Source organism: Notolabrus celidotus, chromosome 8 (assembly GCF_009762535.1).
Source record: "Notolabrus celidotus isolate fNotCel1 chromosome 8, fNotCel1.pri, whole genome shotgun sequence".
Lineage (NCBI taxonomy): Eukaryota > Metazoa > Chordata > Actinopteri > Labriformes > Labridae > Notolabrus > Notolabrus celidotus.
Window position 1 is genome coordinate 20,326,144 of NC_048279.1, and position 23,654 is coordinate 20,349,797.

Sequence of the window (23,654 nt, forward strand, 5' to 3'; positions counted from 1 at the left end):
TTTGGATCTTTTAGTCATTTCTGTGTAAGCTTGTCTTTAATCACCTCAGCCAGCTCGTCTGTGACAGAGGGCGGAAGTGTGTATTGACTTGTACTCTGTCTCTGTCAGTTTTAACTACCGCAGTTTTTGTAAGCAGCTTTCAGGATAGACATGCCTTGTAGACTGATCCTCAAAGATATGAATGCTCTTGAAGGCGCGTGTCTCCTGTGTTGTGTATTGGGGGGTTTAGTAAGGATTACAGTGTCAGTACTCTGCTATGACTCTCCTCAGTCTCTCCTTGACAGATTAAAGCTAATCTCAGAATGCTGCGTGTATCTCAACACCATGACTGCCAGCAGCATGGCAGCATGGGCCTTATATACCACTCTCACTGCTGAGTGAATGAGAGGCAGCCGTCTATGCCTGTTAGAGAGAAAGAGGCATAGACGTTAAACCATTCAAGGCTGTGTTGAGGAAATACAGCTGCCATTCTCACACACACACACACACACCCAGCTGATTATTGGCGAGAAGTGTAGAAAACCGGGCTTAACCTGAAATTTGTCATTGCTTGATTAAAGAATGCTATGTGAGTCAAGGTGTAGCAGAGACACTGTTTGCCATGTTCTCAATGTTTTTTTAGGTCAGTCTTTGGTCAATGTGTTGCCCTCAGCCAATAGTCTGAAGGTCAGGACGTGAACAGTTTGGTCACATGTCTGTCTGTGTCTCTCCTCTCATCTCTTGATATTTTCAACAAATATTCATGTTACTATTAGAGATAGACCGATATGTTTTTTTCAGGGTCGATACCAATACTGATTATTAGTAGTCAAGGAGGCCAATAACCGATATTTGGAGCCCATATTCATTTGCAGTAAAAGCTTTTCAGATTTGCAACATTTTGCAGTTTTTTTTATCTTAGACAATTGACATCTTTGTTTTGAACGTCTAACAAAAGTTCCCTGAGCTCCCAGGCTCAGCAGCATGTCTTATAAAGTGAAATGAAAACTTAAACAAATGAATAGCTCCCTAAAGCTTCCTACGGTAAATAAAGTTTTCCAAAATTTCAATATAACTGAAATGTTAATCTTTCACTTATCTTTGTTTTAAAGGGATTTTTCAGTTTTTTTTAAGTGGGGTTGTATGAGTTTTTAATCACTAGTAATTGTAGGGGCCACAACTGATGCTGCTCAGCTCGTCCCCAGTGATGAGAAACTGCAGGAAGAAATGAGCCAAAATAACCCAGTTTTAAATTGATCTCTTATCGGCTGTTGGATTTTTAAAAAAAAAGGCTGATGCCGATATGCGTCAAAATGCCGAATTTCGCCGCCGATAATCGGCCTGGTCGATAATCGGTCTATACCTAGTTGCTATTGAATTTTTATGAGACCCAAAAGGGCAGAACAAAGCGTTTGTTCTTTACTAGTGTGACCATCCATGTCTTGTATCTGTAGTAGGAATGGGCATTTCAAGCCAAAATTCTGTTCAATAATAACTGGCATCTATTTGGCTATTAATCATTATCTAAGGGTTATATAGTGTGATTTTATGTATATTAATTGAGAATTCAATCATACAATTGAATGTTATTGATTTGTGTCTTTAAATCTGTTTGTGTTGGGTCAAGTGGGGCAACAGCGACACACATGAATCTTCACTTGTTGCACTGCAGGTGTAGAAAGTAAACGTAACTACTCCTGTTAACGGTCTGTTTGTGTTGCAGTTAACCAGCACTGGGACAAGGTGCTTCTTGTAGCGTTTGTCTCGACTTTTATGTCGATGTTTCTGGGACGTAGCAGTGTGGCGTGTATGTTTACATTTTACAGCCATGCTCAGACTGAAATTTTCTGCGTCTCTGAATTTCACAAAACTTCCCACGTATTTCCAGCAACTGTCGCTCATGTTTTCTTCTTCTTTTGCGATTTAATACAGTTAGCATTCTTCTTCTTCTGTAGCTTAATGCGGTTAGAAAACAGCTTTTAGACGCTCTATAGCTGTATAACTTTACAGTAGTTTTAACCATTTTTTATTTAAGTGATATATGTTTCATGAGACCATAACATGGCTTTATTTGATTGGAGCATCCTGATCTCCCAACTGTGTGTGTGAAGTGGGCAGGGCTTACAAAAAGTATAGATATTCCTTTAAGTTTCACTTTCATTTAGTTAAACGTCAGGACTGGTACGCCTTGTCGGTGAGTAGTTGAATAGTCAGTGATTATGTTCCAGACAATAATTAATGTTAACTTATAGTTGTTAATTTCAAGTTGTGTTTGTGCTTTTGTTGCAGGTTTACAACCTATCTAACTAACTATCGAACTGATTAACTATCTATTAAGAGTCTTATCTTCTAGCCACCGAGTGTCGGTTGGCACGTGTGCGTTTAACGTGTTAAATAAACGGAAAAAGTAGGAGACTCGAGTTGTCCGCCGTATCATTCCTGACAACCCTTCCATAGGGGAGTTTACTAACTTACAGCAGGTAGATTAGTAAAATCTGGACAATAGCCACCGTCTGGCGGTAATACCTTATCAAAACCAGGCACTGGTGAAAACAATGAAAATTTCTTCTTTTAAAATTAGATTATATCCGCACTAACTCCTCGATTTCTAATAAGTGAAAGAATATTCGAGCATTCGAAAATCATGGCCCATCCCTAATCTGTAGAAGGCTGTGGTAGTGACAGACAGCCGGACAAAAAGCCCTGACAAGATAAAGAATGTCTTTGACTGCATTTACTCAGAATCTGTTGCAGGTTTGGTTGCCATTTTCACTGATAGAAAATTTGCTGCTATTTTCTTTCCATTTAACACGCATTGTAGTCAAATGTGAATTCCTAATCAAAGACCAATACAAGACCCTTTAGCATAATTCATATGTTGACTGTACCCACATTTGAACAAGGACATACCTTTCCTTGCTTTTCTCTTTCACTCTGTGCAATGTATTTATTGAGTGGTTCTCATGACTTACATTTCTGCGCTCGGCCTACGAGCCACTTTAGACACAATCATTGCCTCTGTGTCTCTTAGTGCTGTCATCAGTAGGAGCAATCAGTGATGCATGCATATCAGTCAAGTCTCTGTGCTGGCACAGTAGACTGAATATGTGAGGGTATGAGGTGGGTAATGAGAATTTGTGTGTGGGTGACACTTCAGTTTCTTGTGTTAATGTGGAGGTCAAAGCTGGAGATTGGCCTACGACAAAGAATGTGAATGCAGAGTGCACTAATGAATGCCCACCTCTGCTTGTAACTTGACAAAAGGGCTGCATGATATATTGTTCATCTATAACCACTGGATGTGTATGTGCACACTTGCCACAATATTGATGTCTGTTGTCAGGAAAAATTAACCCAAACAGGTCCTGTTGCATGATGCAAAAAAAACAAAAGAACCAAGTTGTCTCTTCCCATGACTGATATTACACAGAACAAGTGCACCTTTTCACCAGAGCACACAGTGAACTCACCAATTTGCATGCTGAGTCTGTGTGTCACTCTTCTGTTAACAAGTGAGGCAGTTTTGGTATATCTGTATTTCTGTAATCAGGCTCCTGTACTGGGGCATGTAGTGGTTTCATAAACAGGTTGGTACAAAGCAAATGTGTTGTGAATTGTTGTATCTTACTGGCTTCACCTGCTCCAACAAGCAGTGTGGGGAAGACTTTTTGTCTGCAACTCAGAAGTCTGAAGGCCAAATTCCACCAGATCTGTGTCCGGTCCATCTCAGATCCATCACGGCACCAGATCTGATGGGTTTCTATTCTAGTCAATCTGTTAACCCCCACTTGATCCGCTCTGTTGCGTTCCGGCTGCGTCTCTGATCTGGCAGGTCGGAACGCAACGGATCAGATATGCAAGACTTCTATTTTTGACGGATGCCGGAGCACGACGCATCAATTCAGCACAGAGCAGATGGAGCGGGACAGGAAGTCAGGCACCAAAACAAAATTAAAACCTGGTTAATTTTCAGAATAAAACACTCTTTGTTATCGTTAGATTGTTTTTAACTGAACTATGACAAAAAACAGTCATTTAGAGCGGAGGCAGGCCGGGAATCATCAGGTCAGAGGTTTTCAGAGGCTGATAAAGACAACATGGATGAGGAGAGGATCAGGATAATCCTTGATTCAGTGATTGGCATGGGAAAACCTTGGTGACATGTCCGGCAGTCCTGCTTGAATTGAAACCGTGACTCACCCATACCCGACAGTTAGTTAGGTGGAGTCCATATGAAACTTTCTACAACACAGAAATCTTCCCTCTTCTACCTCACTTTGTATACTTTTCAAAGCCTTGTAAAAACTCCGTGCTCTCTTGTCCGTCAACACCCACCGGTTGCGTTTTCGGTACACAGCACGGAGCCGGACCGCAGTAGATCGAAGATGGACCGGATCTGGTGGAAGTCCTGTTTAAGGCATGAGAATTAGCAAGCTGTAGCCCAAGCAGACCCTAACATTAAACACTGTCCAGCCACAACTCAACTACAACTCACTGAAGTCCCAGCGATAGTGGCCATTGTACTTGTAAGGTTTATGACCTAATGGTGTAGTTAAAGGGGACAACTTTGGTGACACAGTTAATACATTTGAGACGAGTTCCACAATATCAAGAACACCATTTCTCCCTAGAGCATGCCAGAAATGTTTATCAGTTCAAGTACAAAGTCCAACAAGAACCACCAAACGCAGAGTGAGCTTCAATAACAAACAGTTCATGTGAAGTTCATTGAGTGTCATGTGAAATCCGTCCGTGACAATAACAAAATCACATTTCTATTATTTTTAAAACTCCTGTCCGGGCACACATAGACTGCTATCATGCTGCATTTTTTTGTGTCTTCTTTATAGTTTGATTGGCTTTAACTTGTCTCTCAGAGGAATTAAATGCTTTGTTTTGAGTGTTTACAAGGCTTTGAAAAGTAAGTGAGGCAGAAGAGGGAAGATTTCTGTGTTGTAACAAAGTTTCATATGAACTCCACCTAACTAACTGTCGGGTATGGGTGAGTCACGGTTTCAATTCATAGACGGTACATACAAGTCAAAGTATTTGCTTGCAAAGTTGGCCTATCTTTTGCCTCTTGGAAAATTAATACAAACAAGGAAATGTTACTTTATAATGACAGATTTCTTAACATTTTCTCTTGTTTATAGATTAAAAACTACTTTTTTAAGTCATCAATTTGATCAATCTTACGGCACAGAAATAAATCCAATGGAGTCATTCTGCTTTTTTAATGACTCATCCCTGAATCGGATTGTAGCCATCAAGAATGGAGTTGAATCAGATTGTTCAAGTTGCACCCCTGCTGTCTGATAATGACCCTGCATGTATAATTCCCTGTGATGTCTAATGTCACAATCCATGTTTCAGAAAAGAATATATTTTAATGTCAGTTTATTTACCAATATTGTGCACCCCTTGTGGCAATGTGTGTTGGTTGGAAGATGGCGATTGAATGTGCTGTGTGGTTTCCTAATCACATTTTCAAGCCTCTAGGCTTCAGGATACCACAGTTATTTTAATGACCATGTAGGCCAGCCAGACACACCACCGTTTTTTAATCTGTATTGAAATGACTGTTAGAAGTGAAAAAAGAAGCTGTGGTCTGTGAAGCGTGCATTGATGAAACAAAACAGCTTGCAGCGTAGTTTGTTTAGAGGTGTTGGAGAATCACACTAGGTGACAGCATTGGCAATGAACTAAGTGAAGAACTGAAGGACATAAGAACAATCTCACTCACTGGAGACACAAATAGCTGTGGAATATTGGCCCAAAAAATAAAGGAAACATTACCATAAAAATAGTAATCTGATGAGAGTAATTAAGCTGTCGGTAAAAACCCCGTGATCAGTGAACAATGAGGTGTCATCAACATATTAAAACAAGGAGAGTGCAATGATAAGGTAAGGAAGGCTATGTCAAACCACCTACCTTCTCATGTATTGTATCATATGCCCCCCCCACAAGCTTTGTATAGTTGTTGGTATGTGAAATTACTTATGTGTTATTATATAACTGCTTGTATGTATTTCTTTGGCTACACCCTTTGATTTGGCTCTTCCATCAAAAGGCCATTTTTCTTTAAGACCTTCTGTATTCATTTGACATTTTAATGGAGTCTTAATTATAAAGCTTGTTTAGTTGGCTTCTGAAAATAGACAGGGAGGAAAAATGACATGGCAACAGTGGCCTCCCTTGTTTTAACTGGGGTTAGGTGTCACAGTTGAATGGAAGTTATCACTACTCTGGCACGTGTCAACAGCTAGGTATCTTATAAAACGCTTTCTACAACATTATTGTACTCTTCTTTTTTCTACCATGTTAACAAAACATCTAATAATTTAAAAATATCCATCTACTTTCAGGATATGTGCTATTTAAGGCTTTTCAGATTTTTAACTTTGGACCCTGATGACCAAACAGATTTGTGCTTGTGCAATAATGTGAGGGTTGTTGGTAATTCTTGAATGCACAGGAAACTTGTCATCGGTCTCTGGGTGTGCCTGTGCAAGTACTACCGCTTCCCCTTTTGTGAGATCATACCAAAATAAGTAGGGAGCCATGGCAACCTTGTAAGCAATTCTCAGCCTGGTTAACAAGATGATGCATACAACCCAGACCCTTCCCTCTCTCTCAATTCAATTCAATTTCAATTCAATTTGCTTTATTGGCATGAACAAAGACATGTTGTTGCCAAAGCACGTAAGATTTATACACATACATTACATATATATTCATTACATATTATATATATATAGCCCTGTGATAGGTTGGCGACCTGTCCAGGGTGTACCCTGCCTTCCGCCCGAAGCCAGCTGGGATAGGCTCCAGCCCCCCGTGACCCCTAACGGGATAAGCGGTCAAGATAATGGATGGATGGATTATGTATATATTGCATATTTTATCCGCATTAAAACAATGGTGTCACCCATACAGCATATCTCAATGTCCTCACTTGATGCGGTATGCTCATAAATCCCTCACCTAAAATCAAATATTATGGGATGGTGCTTCCCTCTGGCTGTGACAGGCAGACACATATTTAGCAGCCAGAGGAGCTGCTGACCCTTCCCCCAGGAGAACTGACAGTTTCTCTTCTGGGGTTAATGTTGGGAAGTTTGTTACTCTTTTAGTAATTTCCCTGTAGTGGGAATCTCTTAGTAAACTTGCTACAGTGGAGGAGGAAGTGCATCTCTCTCTCTCTCTCTCTCTCTCTCTCTCTCTCTCTCTCTCTCTCTCTCATCACACGCACCTAATGTATACAGCAGGGATAATCTGCATTCTCCCTCACTTCCAATACCCTTCATATTCACCTTGTCTCCTGCCATATTCAGCATTTCTACTGTCCTCACAACATATTCATAATATGACCCTTTCTCTGACATATAACCTCCCTCCACTCAGTCTCCTAGACATATTTTCCCTGTATCAAAGAAATGTGGCAAAACCCTATATCATAATATAAATAACAACACAAAGAAAAATACAAGTGCAGTAACCCATCATCCATCTTTACAGACAGGTCATTTGTTTTCTCTCTGTTTTTATAAATAACCTTGAAAGTCACAAGATGAAAGTGATTTCTGTGGTGGGCTATTATTTCCTGTTTCATGCATTTCATATCCAAGTTCTAAGTTAATTTATAGCCCCTACATACAAGCTTTAAGCATATTAATTACAGTTGGTGGTGGATGCACTTCTGCCAGATTGTAAATAAACTTCAGCTGGCTCCATGTTCGTCAATGTTCGAGGGTTTTTTTTCCTTTTCCTGGCCAGTTCTCAGCTTAGACTTGTGCTTTCTCTTTTTGTACTGTGCACCGCAGGCAAGGCTAAGATGGAATCAAAGCTATTAAAAAATGGTACACTGATAGAGAGAACATGACGCTAATTCTGGCTCTAGTTAGAGTTATCCTGACAAAACAAACAAAAAGAATCCTGTCAAATATTGACTTTCAGACCTCTTGTCTATTTATTTGATTTGAGTCCATTGAAAACTCTCTTCTAAAGCTTTATTAACTAAGGGATAGTGTACCTTTTGATAGTTGTACTCAAAGGAATTTCAATGAATAAGCTGATAGTAGTCTGTCAAAAAAAATCTCAGATGATATTTATTCATTTGGATCATTTGTACAGGCAGTACTTGAGAAGCTTATTAGAAGAACCTTGTATTATGGTTACATGTGCTTAGAGAGAAATATTTTTCTTGTGCTCATGGAAGTGAATTCACAGAAGTGTGTTTTGTTAAAGGAAACCTCTTATACTCATTTTCACCTTTCATTATGTCAGTCTGGGACACCTTTAGAGTAGCTTTGCATGATTTACAGCTCAATAGATTCCTTATTCATCTGCATGCATGAAAACACTCAAATCAGCTCTATTCAGACTGCTTGAAACACTTCATTTTGGCTGCTTTTCCAGTGATACAAAGTTAGATACAGCTTACGGGTGTTACTTCTCACACAGCTTTTCAGTCATGAAATTACGCATAAGTTATGCCTTTTATAGAAAACATCTGAGGCTATCGTTAGCTCCCCATTATGGCTATTTGTTACATTACCTTGCTGTTGTAATGTTACTCACAGCTTGTGTGCTTCGTCTTTGGGAAGAGGAAATAGCTGTGACTTTCCTTTACAACTAAAGGATTACTTACGAGCAACTTTCACCAACGTAATGAATCAATAAAGTGCAGAGTGAAGGAATGAGCCAAGCAGTGAAATGACTGAAGTGACTTTCTCTCTCTCTCTCTCTCTCTCTCTCTCTCTCTCTCTCTCTCTCTCTCTCTCTCTCTCTCTCTCTCTCTCTCTCTCTCTCTCTCTCTCTCTCTCTCTCTCTCTCTGTGTCACATCACACCTAATTTTATGACCAGAATCTAGATTTTACACCTGTTTTTTTTTTTAGTACATTGCACTAGTACTCCTGCTAGCCACAATGAGTGCCGGTGAGCTCTTCCCCTTTAATGAGAAAATTCCAGATGGCCGGCAGGCAAGCTATGCTACAATTTTCTGCAGACGGGGACACCTCTTTTGCGTATTTCGCTAAAGTTGAGAAAATATGAGCTGATCGGCGTGTATCCGTGCTCATGCAGCGGAAGAACACAGGTCTGCGAGGTGCGTCTGAAAATAGTGCCAAAACAAAGGGGGTTTCTGACGGCAAAGTCAAGTGCCTGGACCATATTTTCTCAACTTTAGCAAAATTATGCGAAAGAGGTGTCCCCGTCTGCAGAAAATTGTAGCCTAGCTTGCCTGCCGATCCTCTGGGAATTTTCTCATTAAAGGGGAAGAGCTCACTGGCACTCAGTGTGGCTAGCAGGAGTACTAGTGCAATGTAACTCATACCCCACTTCAAAAAAACTGAAATATCCCTTTAAACATTGTCCTAATGGGACGGCAGATCAGGCCAAGTCTTGCAAAGTTCTTGAAACTAGCTGTTCAGAGAAGCTTGAAAACACATTTGGGATTACACCAACAACTGTATATCTCATGTTATGAAAATGTGTCGAGGTTTAGAATTATCATCTTGCATTATAATATTCTACGTATGTATTTAAATGCGGATCAGCATAATAGGGCTCCTTTAAGTGAAGCCACAAGTAAAGGCAAGCAATACCTTTTTCTCACTGTAGTGCATTTTATGGTTACATGAACCCTTAAAAGTCTTGGGAGTAGATACTAGAACACTGTGGCACTGAAATACTTAGTTCAAACTTTTGACATTGGAGTGCTTCCCATCTGATTGATGTCAGAGTTTCTCTGTGCATGTTATACTAGTTATACTCACATCCCCCACATTGATGAATTGGGGATAACTCATAGTTAAAAATATTTATGCACATAATTGTGTTGATATTGTGCATTTTGAAAACACCCAAACATTATCATAGTGAAACAGTAATGTGCTATAGAAATACCTTTAAGTATTTTATGGTTGCTGTCATGGGGAAGATGAAGGATACAAGATTAACACAATGCAATAATGATGAAGCACTATTTATTTGAATTGCCCGTGTAGCCCAGAGACAAATACAATGTTTCAAATCCATATCACATTTGCATTACTGGTCAGAAAAATCTGATTTTTTTTACCTGTTGTGCTGTCAGACCAGTAAGCAGTGTGCATTAATGTTGAATGATTATCTGACAGGTGTGTCAGTGCCTCTCTCCTTTACTTGTTTAAGTGGAAGCTTTGCCTTCTGCCCGTTTGCATTCACCTAGTTTCTCATTTTTGCTCTAATTTGCATAATCTCTGTCACCACTCTGCGGACCTGATTCCCATATGTATGCACAGCAGGTACAGTACGCACACGCATTCAAAAATTAGCAACAGCTTGTGACTGGCTCATTAAATCACTGTCACAAGCCAAATCAAAATTTGCTGACTTTGCGTACTCTTCAGCTGACTGCTGTTAGAGACAGAAGGAGTCCTCTTCCCATCCTCTTCATGTTTGTCACTTACTTCAATGCAGTGTGATGAGGCTGAGTTTTGCATGCCTACATGTTCTGTATGTGTGTTTATGCATGACTGTGGGTGTTTTCAAAGGGCTCAGCATTGTGAGGGGCTTGTCCAGCACACAAAGTCTTTGTTTATTTATCTCCATATTCCTACACAGTTGACTTATAGATTTTAAAACTAGTTCATTTTTTTCTCACCCTCTTTAATAAAATATCATATAATTCATGAACATGCATCCCACCTAGCTAATAGGTTACATTTTTAGGATCTCAATTCCCTGCTGGGTTTTAAGACAGTGAAGGGGTAATGCTTTAAAAATCTCTCATACCAGATTCCTGAGGGAAACCATTGATTCCTAAAATAACTTGATGACATATACAGTTACATAAAATGTTTCTAAAAAACAAAAACAAAGAGTCCCAGTTACCAGTGATGGCTGATATGTAGACATGATGCTTAAGTTGCTTATCAGATAAAATGTTTGTGTTTTGATATTATCTTAACAGTCTAAATATGTCTTCAGAGCCCCTGGTGGAGGGATCTCTTTTATATGACTAATCCTAATTGTTTGCTCTTAATATGTCACAAAATTATTCAAAGAAAAGTATTACAAGACATTTTTCATCCAAGTTTAAATAGACAACAATGGTTTGAATGCCAATCATAAGTGATACTTCTGTTGTACTTGAATGCAACTTATCATTCAGCATATCTTGGTATGTTACCACACAGGCCACATGTCTCGTTTTGTCTGTTTGATATATCAGTTTGTTTAGGCATAGACTTGAAAACCCATGGCTGTGTTGATTACTCTTCAGTGTAAGGTTGATGTAGCTCACACACATTTATGCAGATTTTATGTTGGTATTAAACTTCTGTTTGAAAGTTTAATTAATAACAAGAGAGTGATCACATTTTTATTGTTTTTTCAAAGATATACAAAACATATAAACACCAACCTTATGGTACAGACAATAAAGCTGGGGTTGGTAGTCACTGAAAACTAGCATGAATTTGAGCATTTCTTCAGGACTCGGTTGAACCCGTCCCCCCTCCCCTCGGAGCTCCTCCAAAGCGACGCCCCCACTCGCATGCACGAGCGCCGCTGCTTCGCGACCATATGATCGTGACTGATTCAACATGGTCCTCAGCACATCGTTTGTGTTTTGTACTACGTCAACTCATGTCTCACTCAGCGGCAAGAAAACATCAAAACATTATCATAGTGAAAGTTAAAAACACAAACAAACTTGAAATGTTTGGCAGGAGGCAGGCAGAACGGCAGGACGGGATTTGATTGGTTTCATAAATTGGACCCTAAAGGCAGGGATTGGTTGGTGTTTTCCCAGGTTTACTCCGGCTGTAGATAGCAGCTTTTTTTCACTCTTTTTAAAGAACACATTATGTATTGATGGCCATTGGGACATAAAGTTCATTTCAACCAGTATAACAGAAAGTGTATCTAAATCTGACTACCAATCCCAGCTTTATTAACATTCCATAAGGCAAAAGTTATAGCAATGTAGCTGAACTCTTCCATTTCCATACTCCAGCTAGAGCACCAAGATCAATCTACTTCTTCTGGATGTGCTTAGAAGCTAAACTAGAATGAAAACCAGGGCCACTGGAGTCTTTGCATTAGTGACCCCTACCCTGTGGACCAGCTTACCACGTCAGATAAGATGTGCCCCCTCTCTTGAACACTCAAAACTGTTGTTGAAGACCCATCTCTTCTTTTTGGCCTTCCTTTCAAGATGGAACACTTGTATTATCATGACACATTGTTCTGTTGTTTTCTTGTATTAAAGCACTTTGGTCAACCCTGTTTGTTTTCAAATGAACTACACAAACAAAGTTGACTTTACATAATTGTGCATTTATTGCAATTTGCTCTTTAATATTGCATTTGTAAATCCAGCCATGTCTCCCAGCTGTATGAATAACAAGTCACACTCTGCTCAAAGCTGGCATGGGCTCATGCATTTAATGGAGTCTTTGATACTCACAGTAGTTCTGAAAGTGGTTCTGAAGTACTTCATTGTTGCCATTATGGTTCCTCTCAGACAGAGAGACAGCACTCATAGACCTATTTGACTCCTTAAAAGACAGTCCTGGCACACACGCTCTGTAGCTTACTTTAGCCGTGCATGCCTCTGCTCTTTACTGAGCTTGTGGGATCAAAAGCAGAACTTCACAACTATTGTTGTAAATTCAGCGTGGTTTTGGTCTCTTCCTCCTCGGTCTCTATCTGTAACTGTTCAGTTTCCCGTGTGATTACCCAGAATCCAGTGTGAGTACTGTCAGCTCTGTATTTCCGTTCTGTGGGCAGGATAGCACCACAACATTTAAGTCTGTGTTTTTGCCCCATGTGAGAGTTAGAGGTCTTGGTTAATGGCAGCTGTGTAAGCGGTCGCATCCTTCTCTCCACTACTCTCCCTGTGATCAGAGTGCTTTCATTTGGCCGTCTTTTGTTTCTCCCTCCTTGACCTCTTGCCTCATCAAAACATCCAATCAGCCTGTCCAGCTGTGGCATGTGTGGTAAAGGGACAGCAGCCTTATTGTAGGTGCACAGAAAATCCTTGTAGAGGATGCAAGGAGTCTTACTTACCACACTTAGATCCTTACAAGATCTAGCAGATGTTTCCAGAAATACACAGCAGGCTTTGGTTAGCTACACTGTCAAAGCCGGAACAAGGGAAGCATTCACTATGATAACACTGACATGGAAAATCCAGTGTACAAAGGATATATAGGGTTGAATGGCAGTTTCTCTTCAATGTTGATCCTGGTATTTCATTGTAAATTTGAACTCCTAGAAGGAGCTTTTTCCCCCCTGTGTGTGCTTTTGTCTGACAAACACACATCCCAAAACAAACTGGCTGACTGTCCAATGTCTGTACATGATGAAGCTGATACATGAGAAGAAGTTGCAGTTGAGGAACAGCTACTTGTTTCATGTTGTCACCTTTTTATTTGGATTTTAAGAAGACAAAATATGGAATGAATTTGCTATTAAAAGGATTGATGTGAGCATCAGCTCATTTTTTTTTTTATGTCTTTACTGTTTTCCCAAAACTTTATGTCTTTAATTGTTAACTTTACAGATAGGATGCTGGATACTCTCAGACTTGAGTTTTTTTGTGTAGCAGCTGACCCAAACAAATAGACTAAGCTTTCTACTTCAGCTTCAGATGACATCAGGAGAACGAGAACATCTGTTTTTCCCTTAAATGAGAAGATTCAAAGAAGACCCTTTACCCTCAGTCCCCCAATGCCAGATGGGGGATGGTGTTCTGTCCAGACTCATCCCTCACATGTCTTGAAGGTTGAAGGCATACCATAGCACTTGGGGGTGCAATGTCACTGTCTTTTCATTGTCGACATAAATTCGACAACAAACGTATCTTAGCGTAACTTTAAAAAGATTTGTTTGCAGTGTTTTTGACTTTGATCATTCACTCATCTGTGGTGATATAACTGCCACTTCTGATTTACCTCTGTAGCTACAGAGTGATTTGTGTGCCCTCTAAGGACCTTGTCTGAGCACATTTTTGTTCAGTCTGAAAGTGGTACTAGTGAGGTCAATGGGTTTCTTATTTGCTTATTATTTGGCATATCCTGACACCTAGTGGCCAAGACATGCAAGTGTCTTTCACATATTATGCTCCCTCCTCTCCCCTCCCAGTAACTGCATTGATGTTTCCCTGCCCTTGACTGCTTGTTTGTTTATTATTGATCTAATTAATTCCTTTTAGCTTTCTTGATTACTTCAAGAAAGACGTTGTGTTAGTTCTCTTAAGTATGAATGAAATTATTTACTTAGAATAATGATTAACTTATAGTATTTTCCTTTGTCCTGCTTTGAATCAATCATGAACTCTGTAGACAGTTTTCATGATCAGTATCTGTCTGAAAAGATTTATGTTAATTGATTCTTTCCCCTTTCTCCCTCCATCTACCTCCCTTCTTACCACCGCTTTCTTTTTCACCTGGTCACTTTTTCATACCCCCCTGCACCATTTATCTCCCTTTCATCCATTCATCATTGACAGAAACTCAAACGGCTGATTCCTGACGAGGTAGGTTTGTTGTTGCTTGCCACATCACCTGTTTGCTTGACTTGTCGATCCGTCACGTTGGTGCTTGATATACGAACTCACCTCTATCTGTGTAAGGCCATTTCAGTCGGTTCCAAGAACCTTATCTGCCATAACATAAATGTTAAAAAGTCTAAAAGTATGTGTTTTATCTGTTGATGTTCTTTGTTTGATGAGCATGCTTTGAAAATGCACTCTCACTGTATGAAATGCTTTGCACACTGTGATGCCCTCGTATGCCTGCAACAGGATGATACTAGAATCATACATATTGACAGATTATTATTCATGGATCAATATTTGGGTTGACTCTGTCAATATGTGATGGTGTAACATTTACCAAAAGTGTGTTTTTCTTCAGTGTTTGTCATTTGGACTATAAATGATAAACACTGTGAGAAATTTTGCAATTTATCGTACAAAGTCATTAAAATGGGGGGGAAGAAAATCCCCCACTGATTGTTAAAATTGAGTCTTGTGCTCTGCGCCTGCTAGTGAACTGCATGTTGACTTTGTGTCGCAATGTTTGTCAGTGAAACCTCCTAATCCCTAATCATCGTCTCACATTGTTAAAGGTGTCTAATAATGCATAAAATGTAATGTCCCAAAACTAAGGAGAAATAGCCTGTGGGTGTTTTATAATTGTTAATTTATTTGGGATTGGTACAAAAACAGGACACTGTGTGTTGACTAGGGATTGCTGCCTTGTTTTTTTACTCTTACATTGTTTGCTTACTCTCTGCAGAGTTTTCCTCTGACATCTTTTCTCTGACCTGTGTCATGTTTTCTGCTACTGCAGTTAGAGCGTTTCACCAGCATGAGGATGAAAAAAGACAAGGAGAAGCCCAGTCACATGCAAGGTCAGCGCCACTCCTCAGCTGCCACCTATGAGATCAGTGCTCAGGGTGCTATGCTGCACGATCACACCGATGAATACGTCCTGGAACTCTTCGAACAGATGATGGTAAGACAGACAGTAAAAGAGCGTGTGTGTAAGATTGTGGTGAATCACCTTTTCATTATCTCCCCTGAACAGCCTGAAAAACTTGTTCTTGCATAGTTCACTCAGCATCGTAAATTATCTGGGGGCAGAAATGTCAAAATAAAATCTCAGATTCACTTAAAAACTGCAATCAAGGGGCAAATAATGCCCCACAGATTTTCCTTTAATATAGACCAATTTATTTACCAGTTTAGGCCAATATCCTAATCCTACATACATTCATTGTATAGTTCACCCTCTGATGGGAAGGGAGAGGGAGAGGGAGACAGAGCGAGGTAGAGCAGAGTGGGGGAACTTTAAGTGAACAGTTACTGGCTGCTGAGGTGGACTGGTACCTTGTTTAAAAAGCTCATCCAACTGTCAGAATGAATAAAGACAGCAACCCAAAACCTGGGCCGTCACCCTCGCCAACCTCTGCAAATTAGACTGCAAAGAAAGTTACTGCTGCTACCACTGAAGATTGGAAAATAGACTGGCTTAATGTTGAAGTGTTGAACAAGACAACTGTCCTCTTCTGTTAAGCATGCAGGGCTACACAGGGCTAGCTTTGGAAAGCTAATAACGACTTTATTGAAGGAAGCAAACAGTTAAAAATGTATGCTGCCTTTTATCTGTCTACAAGCAAGCTTGATTGATTCTCTTATGGTGAGCAGGGGTGGGTACGGTTGGAGTACAGTTGATCAAAATAAGAACTCCGTTGATTAGGGATGCAAATTTCAAGTAATTTCCATGATATATCTTTGAAAATGTTCCTTGACGACACAATGTATATAACTGACAGTATTGAATAGCTATGGATCGTATTGAGGTATTCAAAGCGTTTAACACGCTGAATATCAACATGTGGAGCAGGCTCATAATCTCTGCGGACATACAATCATAAAAGTGAAGGCTCAGACTTCAACAAGAGAACTGAACAGAAACATATTTTAGACTCAGTGTCAAGTTTTCTGTCTACTTGTTCTTATTGAGAAAAATAAGCATATGGACGCAGTCAGGTGTCAGCCAGGAGCGCAACCGGGTCATAATCCGTCTGCCGGCAGAGAAAACAAAGCACTCTTGGAGACCTGTCACTCAGCTGCAGCCCCCAGCTGTGCGTAACACCTTTAGTCAGCTGATTCACATCGAAACATGCTTTAAACTTAAAACACCTCCCTGATAGCTGAAGGAAATATAAGACCACGTGATGTTTGTTCCACGTGATATAAAATCGAAACAAAAACATGTGTTTGAGTAAGTTTTTAACACTCATCAATCGATACTTGATTAGTTGTTGACACCCCTGCCGTTAATCTTTAATCTGTTAACAAAGACGTTAACTTTGATAACAGAACCCCTTAATTCTGTGTCATTAACAGAAGTTAACATTAATGATAATGTCAAAATCTGATAAAAGTCTGACAGTCCAACTGTCATCCTCTGATTAAAGACACTACCTTCATTTAGAATAAATCCAGTGTCTTATAATCTAAGAAAACACATCATCTGAAAAACATTCTTGGTGTTTGCTTAAAATAGGTGTGCTCTGAAAAAATGTGAACGACTTCCTTATAGCACAGTACTCTATTGTGTGGAAACCTTCATAGGAAGTATTTCTGATTTATTGAATATTACGTAATGTTTCTGCGTGTACGTTGGCACATAAAAAATGCTCAGACTTTAAGTCGGAGTATCTGTTACAACCTCACTTAGGGCTTTATTTTCTATCCTGCGGAGATGTAGCTGTTGCACCCTTAAATTCATTCTTTGTGTTTTTTACAACAATATAATTTCTCTGCTATGGTTTTTGTTGATCACACTTTCTGTTTGTCATAGAGTACTTTGAACATTCACTCACTCTACTTCTTTGGCATCTGACATCCTTCTTCTTTTCCTTCTCCAGGTGGATATGAACCTAAATGACGAGAAGCAAAGGCCTCTTAGGGAAAAGGACATCATGATCAAACGAGAGATGGTGTCTCAGTACCTCCACACGTCAAAAGCTGTCAGTACCAAAATCAATCACTTACACAGGGTGCTGAAGGGAACTTGGGCCTTGATGCATGTTAGATGCTGTTTGTTTATTACCTATCAAAGTTGGAGTTCATAATCTATTTTCATCCATATCATTTTGTGCTAGTAGATACTTTTTGTGCCTTTTTTCTAAAGTTATTTATTTTGGGGTTTTTTTGCCTTTATTTGATAGGGCAGCTGAAGAGAGACAGGAAATGTGGGGAGTAGATAGCTGGGGAAGACATGCAGGAAATGATCGACTGGTCGGGAGTCGAACCGGCGACCTCTGCGACGAGGACTATAGCCTCTGTATGTGGGGCGCTTAGACCGCTAGGCCACCAGCACATTTACTGAACATGTTGAATAAAGACAGACTAATGTGCTCTTAAGGCAAATTTTGAAAACTAAGGCAATATTAATTATTATCTTTCACTAATTGTTCGAACAAATCTGTGCTTCGGTCACCTTTCCTTCTCTCACTTTTCTTATAGAACTGGAGAGTTCTCTAAATTCTGTCAAGTCTGAATTGCTCATTATAAGTTATACAGGTTCACTAATTCCTGCAGTGGTAGAGTCAGTTGTCTCTCATTTGGCAGGACAGGGGTTCAATCTCAGGTTCCGCTGCCCATACTCCAAAGTGTCCATTTTATCATTTACTCATGAAATGTAGCGTCAACAAGTTGTGGAAACAGTCATTTGTGGGACCATTGCCTCTTCTTGTAGTCGTGTAAATAACGGTTCAAAGCAGAAGGTGTGACATAATTAAATGCTGTGAAAGGGAGCAACTCTGAGGACTGACAGAGCAAAGCACAGATGGTTGCAAGCACAGCTCATTTAACTGTGAAATAAGCCTATTAAGAGAAAATCCTGCTCATAGTTCTCTTTAATTCTGTAAATCAAGGATTCAAATGAAGCTTGACTGTTGCGCCTCACGCCCTGCCACTGTGATGTCATGTGGAAATAACATCAATTATAACCTGTAAGAAGACAGATGTAAAGGTACGCACAGGGTGTATCTGTGTTTGGATTCTCATGGTGTGTGTTTTCCTTTTTTTGATCAGGGTCAAAACCAGAAGGAGAGCTCCAAATCAGCCATGATGTACATCCAAGAGCTGAAGGCGGACTACAGAGACACACCACTGTTGAGCTGTCTGGAATCTCTGAGAGTCTCCCTCAATAACAACCCTGTCAGGTAATACGCAAGCCTTTTGCATTCAGATTTATACTGTGTGTATACAATCAGAACAGTGAACTCATCATTAACACTGGATGAGCATCAAATGTGTTTTTGTTAATTTGCTGATGTAGAATGAAGATCTCAATCCAACCAAGTCTGTGCGGCAAAGTTTTTAAAATGACTTGCATGTTGTGATAACTCTAAACTTGACAAAGCTTTTTCCATTTGCAAAAACATCATTAAGCTTTGGAAGTCTGTTTGTGCAAAGCTGATAGAGATATTTTAACTGCTTTCATTGAATACTGACATCAAGGAAGCTCATTCTCATGTAGTTAGTCACAAAGGTAATCTCCATTCAACTTTACCTGTTATATCACTTCCATAAATAAATGATCTTAAAAAGTGTGCTTGTAAATGTATTAGATACAAGTATTATACTGTAACTCAAGTTGTCGGAACAGGGACTTCAGTTTTCATAATAAGCCTTGTTTTTTGATAACACTGAGTTATGGATTGTCCCTTTTTACAGGAGGTTAGAGAACCTTTACGTTGCAGCATCAATTTGATATACAAAATAAAGGATCAATGATAAAATCAACAGATTTAGCAACAACAGGAATTGATTATTCTTAGTGTTATTTAGAATAGAAAAAGAACATGACTGTGATTGTGACTTATTGACAAAAGCAGACAAAAACTAAACAGTTTTAACATGATGAAACTTACTCAGATACAAAATGTCATAAGGTCATGCAAGAGCACTGTAGAGTCAATAGGAAATGGTGTACCATCAAATGTGAAGCGTCAAAAGCAACCTGTACATGTCATGTGCTCTTGTCATTTCCAGTTGGGTACAGAACTTTGGAGATGAGGGACTGGCCCTGCTGCTCAGTCTACTCAGAAGACTACAGGAGGACAAGGAGGAGTACCAGTAAGACACTTCAACCAGACAAATTGTACTCCCTTCAAGCATTCTGTTTTTAATGCCTTTCTCCTCTCTCTTTCATAAACTAGAACGACGGGAGTGAAATGTCAACACGAGATCATTCGCTGTCTGAAAGCCTTCATGAACAACAAAGTAAGCCAGATTTACTGTTTCTTAACTTACATCAAATTTACCAATCTTGCACGTAGATCCAGTAACCAAATTATCTGTTTGGTTTTCTGTCTTTGCTGTAATGTAGCCATTCGTCCACTAGGGGGCATTTTGATGTCAGTGTGGCAAACTACGGTTAAGTTAAGCTGCCGTTAATAACCTTGAGAATGGCTTTGAGTCAAAGCAAATAAATCTTGACAAAATAATTAAGCAATACAAATATACTAAAAATGGGATGCGCTTTTCATCGCATTAAGACATTTCTTCATAACTGAGTGTTAATAACGCAACACAAGAGAACAATGCTGAGCAATTCTTTATTCCTTATAGTAACACAGACTGTTTATTCATTTGAATGGATGTAGAAAAAGATATGAACTAAACATGTTTTTTTTATTCTTGTGATGTCACCTCTACACCTTTAACTCATTCTGTTCTCAATCTCTCTTTCAGTATGGTCTAAAATCCATGCTGGAGTCAGATGAGGGGATTCCTCTGCTGGTCAGAGCCATCAACCCTCGGGTGCCCCATATGATGGTGGATGCTGTCAGGCTGCTTTCTGCCATCTCAATTCTGGAACATCCTGAAAACCTGTAAGCATCATTAAAATATAAAAAACTACATCACTGAAGACCAGAATTATGTCCTGGACAGCCAGGGTTCCCTACAGAGTCTTGAACCATAGTGTCACATTTGGTGATGCCTGTAAATTAAGTTTTCAACTGCTCTATATGTAATGAACAGCAATCTAGCACTAGTCAGTGATTTATTTTCTGATGTGTATATCAGGTTTCAATGACAGTGGTGAAATAAAGAAACAGATTGTACTGTTCCATCTTTTTTTCTAACGTATATGTTATTCGATTTTCCCACGTTTTTTTTTCTGCAGCCATGAGCGTGTCTTGGAGGCCATTACAGAGGAGGCAGAGAAAAGAGACATTGAGAGGTTTCAGCCTCTCCTCACTGGCATGAACAATCACAACATTGCTCTCAAGGTACACTTGCATGTGAACAAACTGTAACATACTTTATATAATGGCTTATATTTATAAAACACTCCATCCTACTGTGTGTACTTTTTTCACCCGAAAAAATAATGTCTTTTGTATTAAAGATGTAAATCCTCATGTTTGTCCATTTTTTGACATATCACGTGTATTTCTCAGGGAGGCTGCATGCAACTGATCAATGCCTTGATCAGCCGGGGGGAAGAGTTGGATTTCAGGATCCATATTCGCTCTGAGCTACTAAGATTGGGTCTCAGAGAACAGCTGAAGGTACAGAACACTCTCTCCCTGAACTTTTCTTTAAAGTGACACTTCAACAGCACACATTTGCACAGACTCACAGTTCATATCTCATTCACTCTAGATGCCTTTTTCTTGCTGAAACACAATCATATGCTGTAGAAACATTTTATCAAAGCCAATGTTTGTCGCACTCTCCCTTCCTTTCCCTCCCCTGCCTTTTCTTCCTTTTTCTGCTTGCATCCCATCACTTGCCTTGCAGGAGGTGCGGGCGATAGAAAACGAAGAGCTGAAGGTGCAACTTACAGTGTTTGATGAGCAGGCTGAAGATGACTCTGAGGACCTCAAAGTGCGTCTTGATGACATCCGAGTTGAGATGGAATATCCTTCCACTAGGGGAAATTGCTCTTCTGTAGAAATACTGAGGGTCTTCTCTCTGACCTTGAAAAACTGCATACATACCTAGTTACAACAGAAGATTGCATGCTTGTTGTGTCAGGCTTATTTTACTGTGCTCAATAGATGAGATAGAGAAACAACACTCAAATGCATATGCATGATGGAGGTAGACATTATATATAATTATATTTAGATTAAATCCTTTTATAATAGAAATGCGATTGCTGTGTGCACAAATCAAATTAGTCCTTTTTTAAATTTACAATCAGATGAACCACTTTTTTTCAATGCCTGATAAGGATTCTTCCCTTATCTGAAAAAGATACATAATGAAAGGATAAAAAGATGCAGATGATGCTGTTTTATCTTAATAGCAAACCAAGTACATCTTTGACTTAATGAGCAAAGTTGGGCAGATTTTGGATAAGAAAAAAATAAAAGGAAATCAGAAAAATCTTCCTCATTGAAACTTTTAAAAACATCTCCAAAAGGGCATTAACCAACTGCTGTGATCCATCCTGCTTCCTTTGACATGTAGTTATAAGCTTCCAACACCAGGTGTCTCCCAGAAGTAATAGCAGTCTGCTTTAATTGGCCCTCTCTGCCTCTGCTGCCAGCAGATGTTAAACAGAAGGTCAAAATAATTTTGGAGATAAAAATAATGCCTGATAGAATTGATTGTGGTAGTTAACAAGACGTGCTGAGATTCTATCAGACTGTCTTTAAAGGTCAAGGTTACCTGATAGATACCAAGTTCAATTTGTGTCTGACTTGGATTTCACTCGCTCTCAGATATCAAAATAATAGTGTTAAGTTGTGTCATTTTAAGCATTCACACTATTTAGTTATCACTGTGTGTAACTGATTGATTAAGATATATAGTATGTCTTTTACTGCTCTATTCATTGTATGTATGAAGCCTTAACTGCTTTTGTTTCACTGATGTGAGGGAAGTGTTTGAGATCCTTGTCAACACCGTGAAGGACTCCAAAGCGGAAAACAACTTCCTGTCCCTGATGCAGCACCTGCTACTTATCCGTAATGATTATTTGGCAAGGTAACATATAAACATGTACACACCCATCAGTGTCCACACATATCACACTAACCTCTGCTCATACATTTACATATAGAAAAGGATTTGTTGACATTATATTGTTTTGTGACATGAGATCAGGTCATACTTCATCTGTGGTTGACTTTATAATGCTGATCTGTTATTGTGGTGAACAAATAGTCAGTTATAGGTTTAAAATAGAGTAAATAACATATTTTGGTCAGGGTTATATTATCATTTCCCATATTTACAGGAAAGGACAAATGTGACTATAGCTGGGATTTATTACTGCCGTGAATTTGAGTTTTTATCAAAAATCACAAAATAACACAGACAGATGTCAAAAACCTGAGATGCAGAATTTTATTTTTTCCTAAATTATCCCTCTTTTTCATCCCTCTCTCCTCTATATCTTTTTCTTCTTTCTTTTTTCCATTTGTTTTTTAGAGTGGCATTGAAAGCCTGAGAAATTAATACATGCAAGGAAATCCAATTCCATTTTAATAGAAATGAATGCCATCGCTTCTTATCACCAGAAATATGCTAATGTTTTTGCTGTGTCTTCCAAAGCTCTTTGGGGTTTAGCTAGAAAAACACAGGAGGGAAGAGGACTGAATGATTGAATGACAAGACGAGGCTAGAATAATGTTAAGGACCAGTTGACTTGTGGGGCACACATCTACACATTCATTCCCACTTTCACACTGCAACATAAAAACGAGGGAATGAGCAAAATCCTGGAAACAGCATCAGGCATTCTCACAGATGAGTTGAGTTAGTTGTAGTGTTGGGTCAGGGTCACATTGATGGTATCAGACAGGCAGGGAATTATTACTTATTTCTAACACTGTTTGGGGGATTATATATTAAAAAAAAAGGGCAGAAAAGGAAGGATGATTCCACAAATAGTCATAGGTGAAGAATTTCACCTCCCTCCATCTTTCCAATCCATCTTTCTCCATCCAGATTAGCAGTGAGATGGATATAAACGTTGGTCTGTAAGACTCTCTCCAAATGTGAGAGAGGGAGAGTCTCAGGAAATTCAGCTTTATAGTGACACGGATGAAAAGGACAGGGTGGTAGGGATGAGACAATTGTGAAGCTGCAATTGGGTAAATTCCTAGGTAGATGATAAGGGAAAGAGAAGTTGTTATA

General features: G+C 39.3%; 1 protein-coding gene across 1 annotated transcript in view; it reads left to right on the top strand.

Moving 5' to 3' along the window:
• LOC117817796 (protein diaphanous homolog 1-like) overlaps positions 1–23,654 on the top strand; it is a 97,884-nt gene that overhangs the window by 12,460 nt on the left and 61,770 nt on the right. The window contains exons 2-12 of the mRNA XM_034690556.1: positions 14,484–14,510; positions 15,328–15,492; positions 17,414–17,515; positions 18,585–18,715; positions 19,548–19,631; positions 19,715–19,778; positions 20,250–20,389; positions 20,686–20,791; positions 20,963–21,073; positions 21,306–21,424; positions 22,383–22,499. Of these exons, the coding sequence (XP_034546447.1) occupies positions 14,484–14,510; positions 15,328–15,492; positions 17,414–17,515; positions 18,585–18,715; positions 19,548–19,631; positions 19,715–19,778; positions 20,250–20,389; positions 20,686–20,791; positions 20,963–21,073; positions 21,306–21,424; positions 22,383–22,499 (1,166 nt within the window). The remainder of the gene's footprint in view (positions 1–14,483; positions 14,511–15,327; positions 15,493–17,413; positions 17,516–18,584; positions 18,716–19,547; positions 19,632–19,714; positions 19,779–20,249; positions 20,390–20,685; positions 20,792–20,962; positions 21,074–21,305; positions 21,425–22,382; positions 22,500–23,654) is intronic.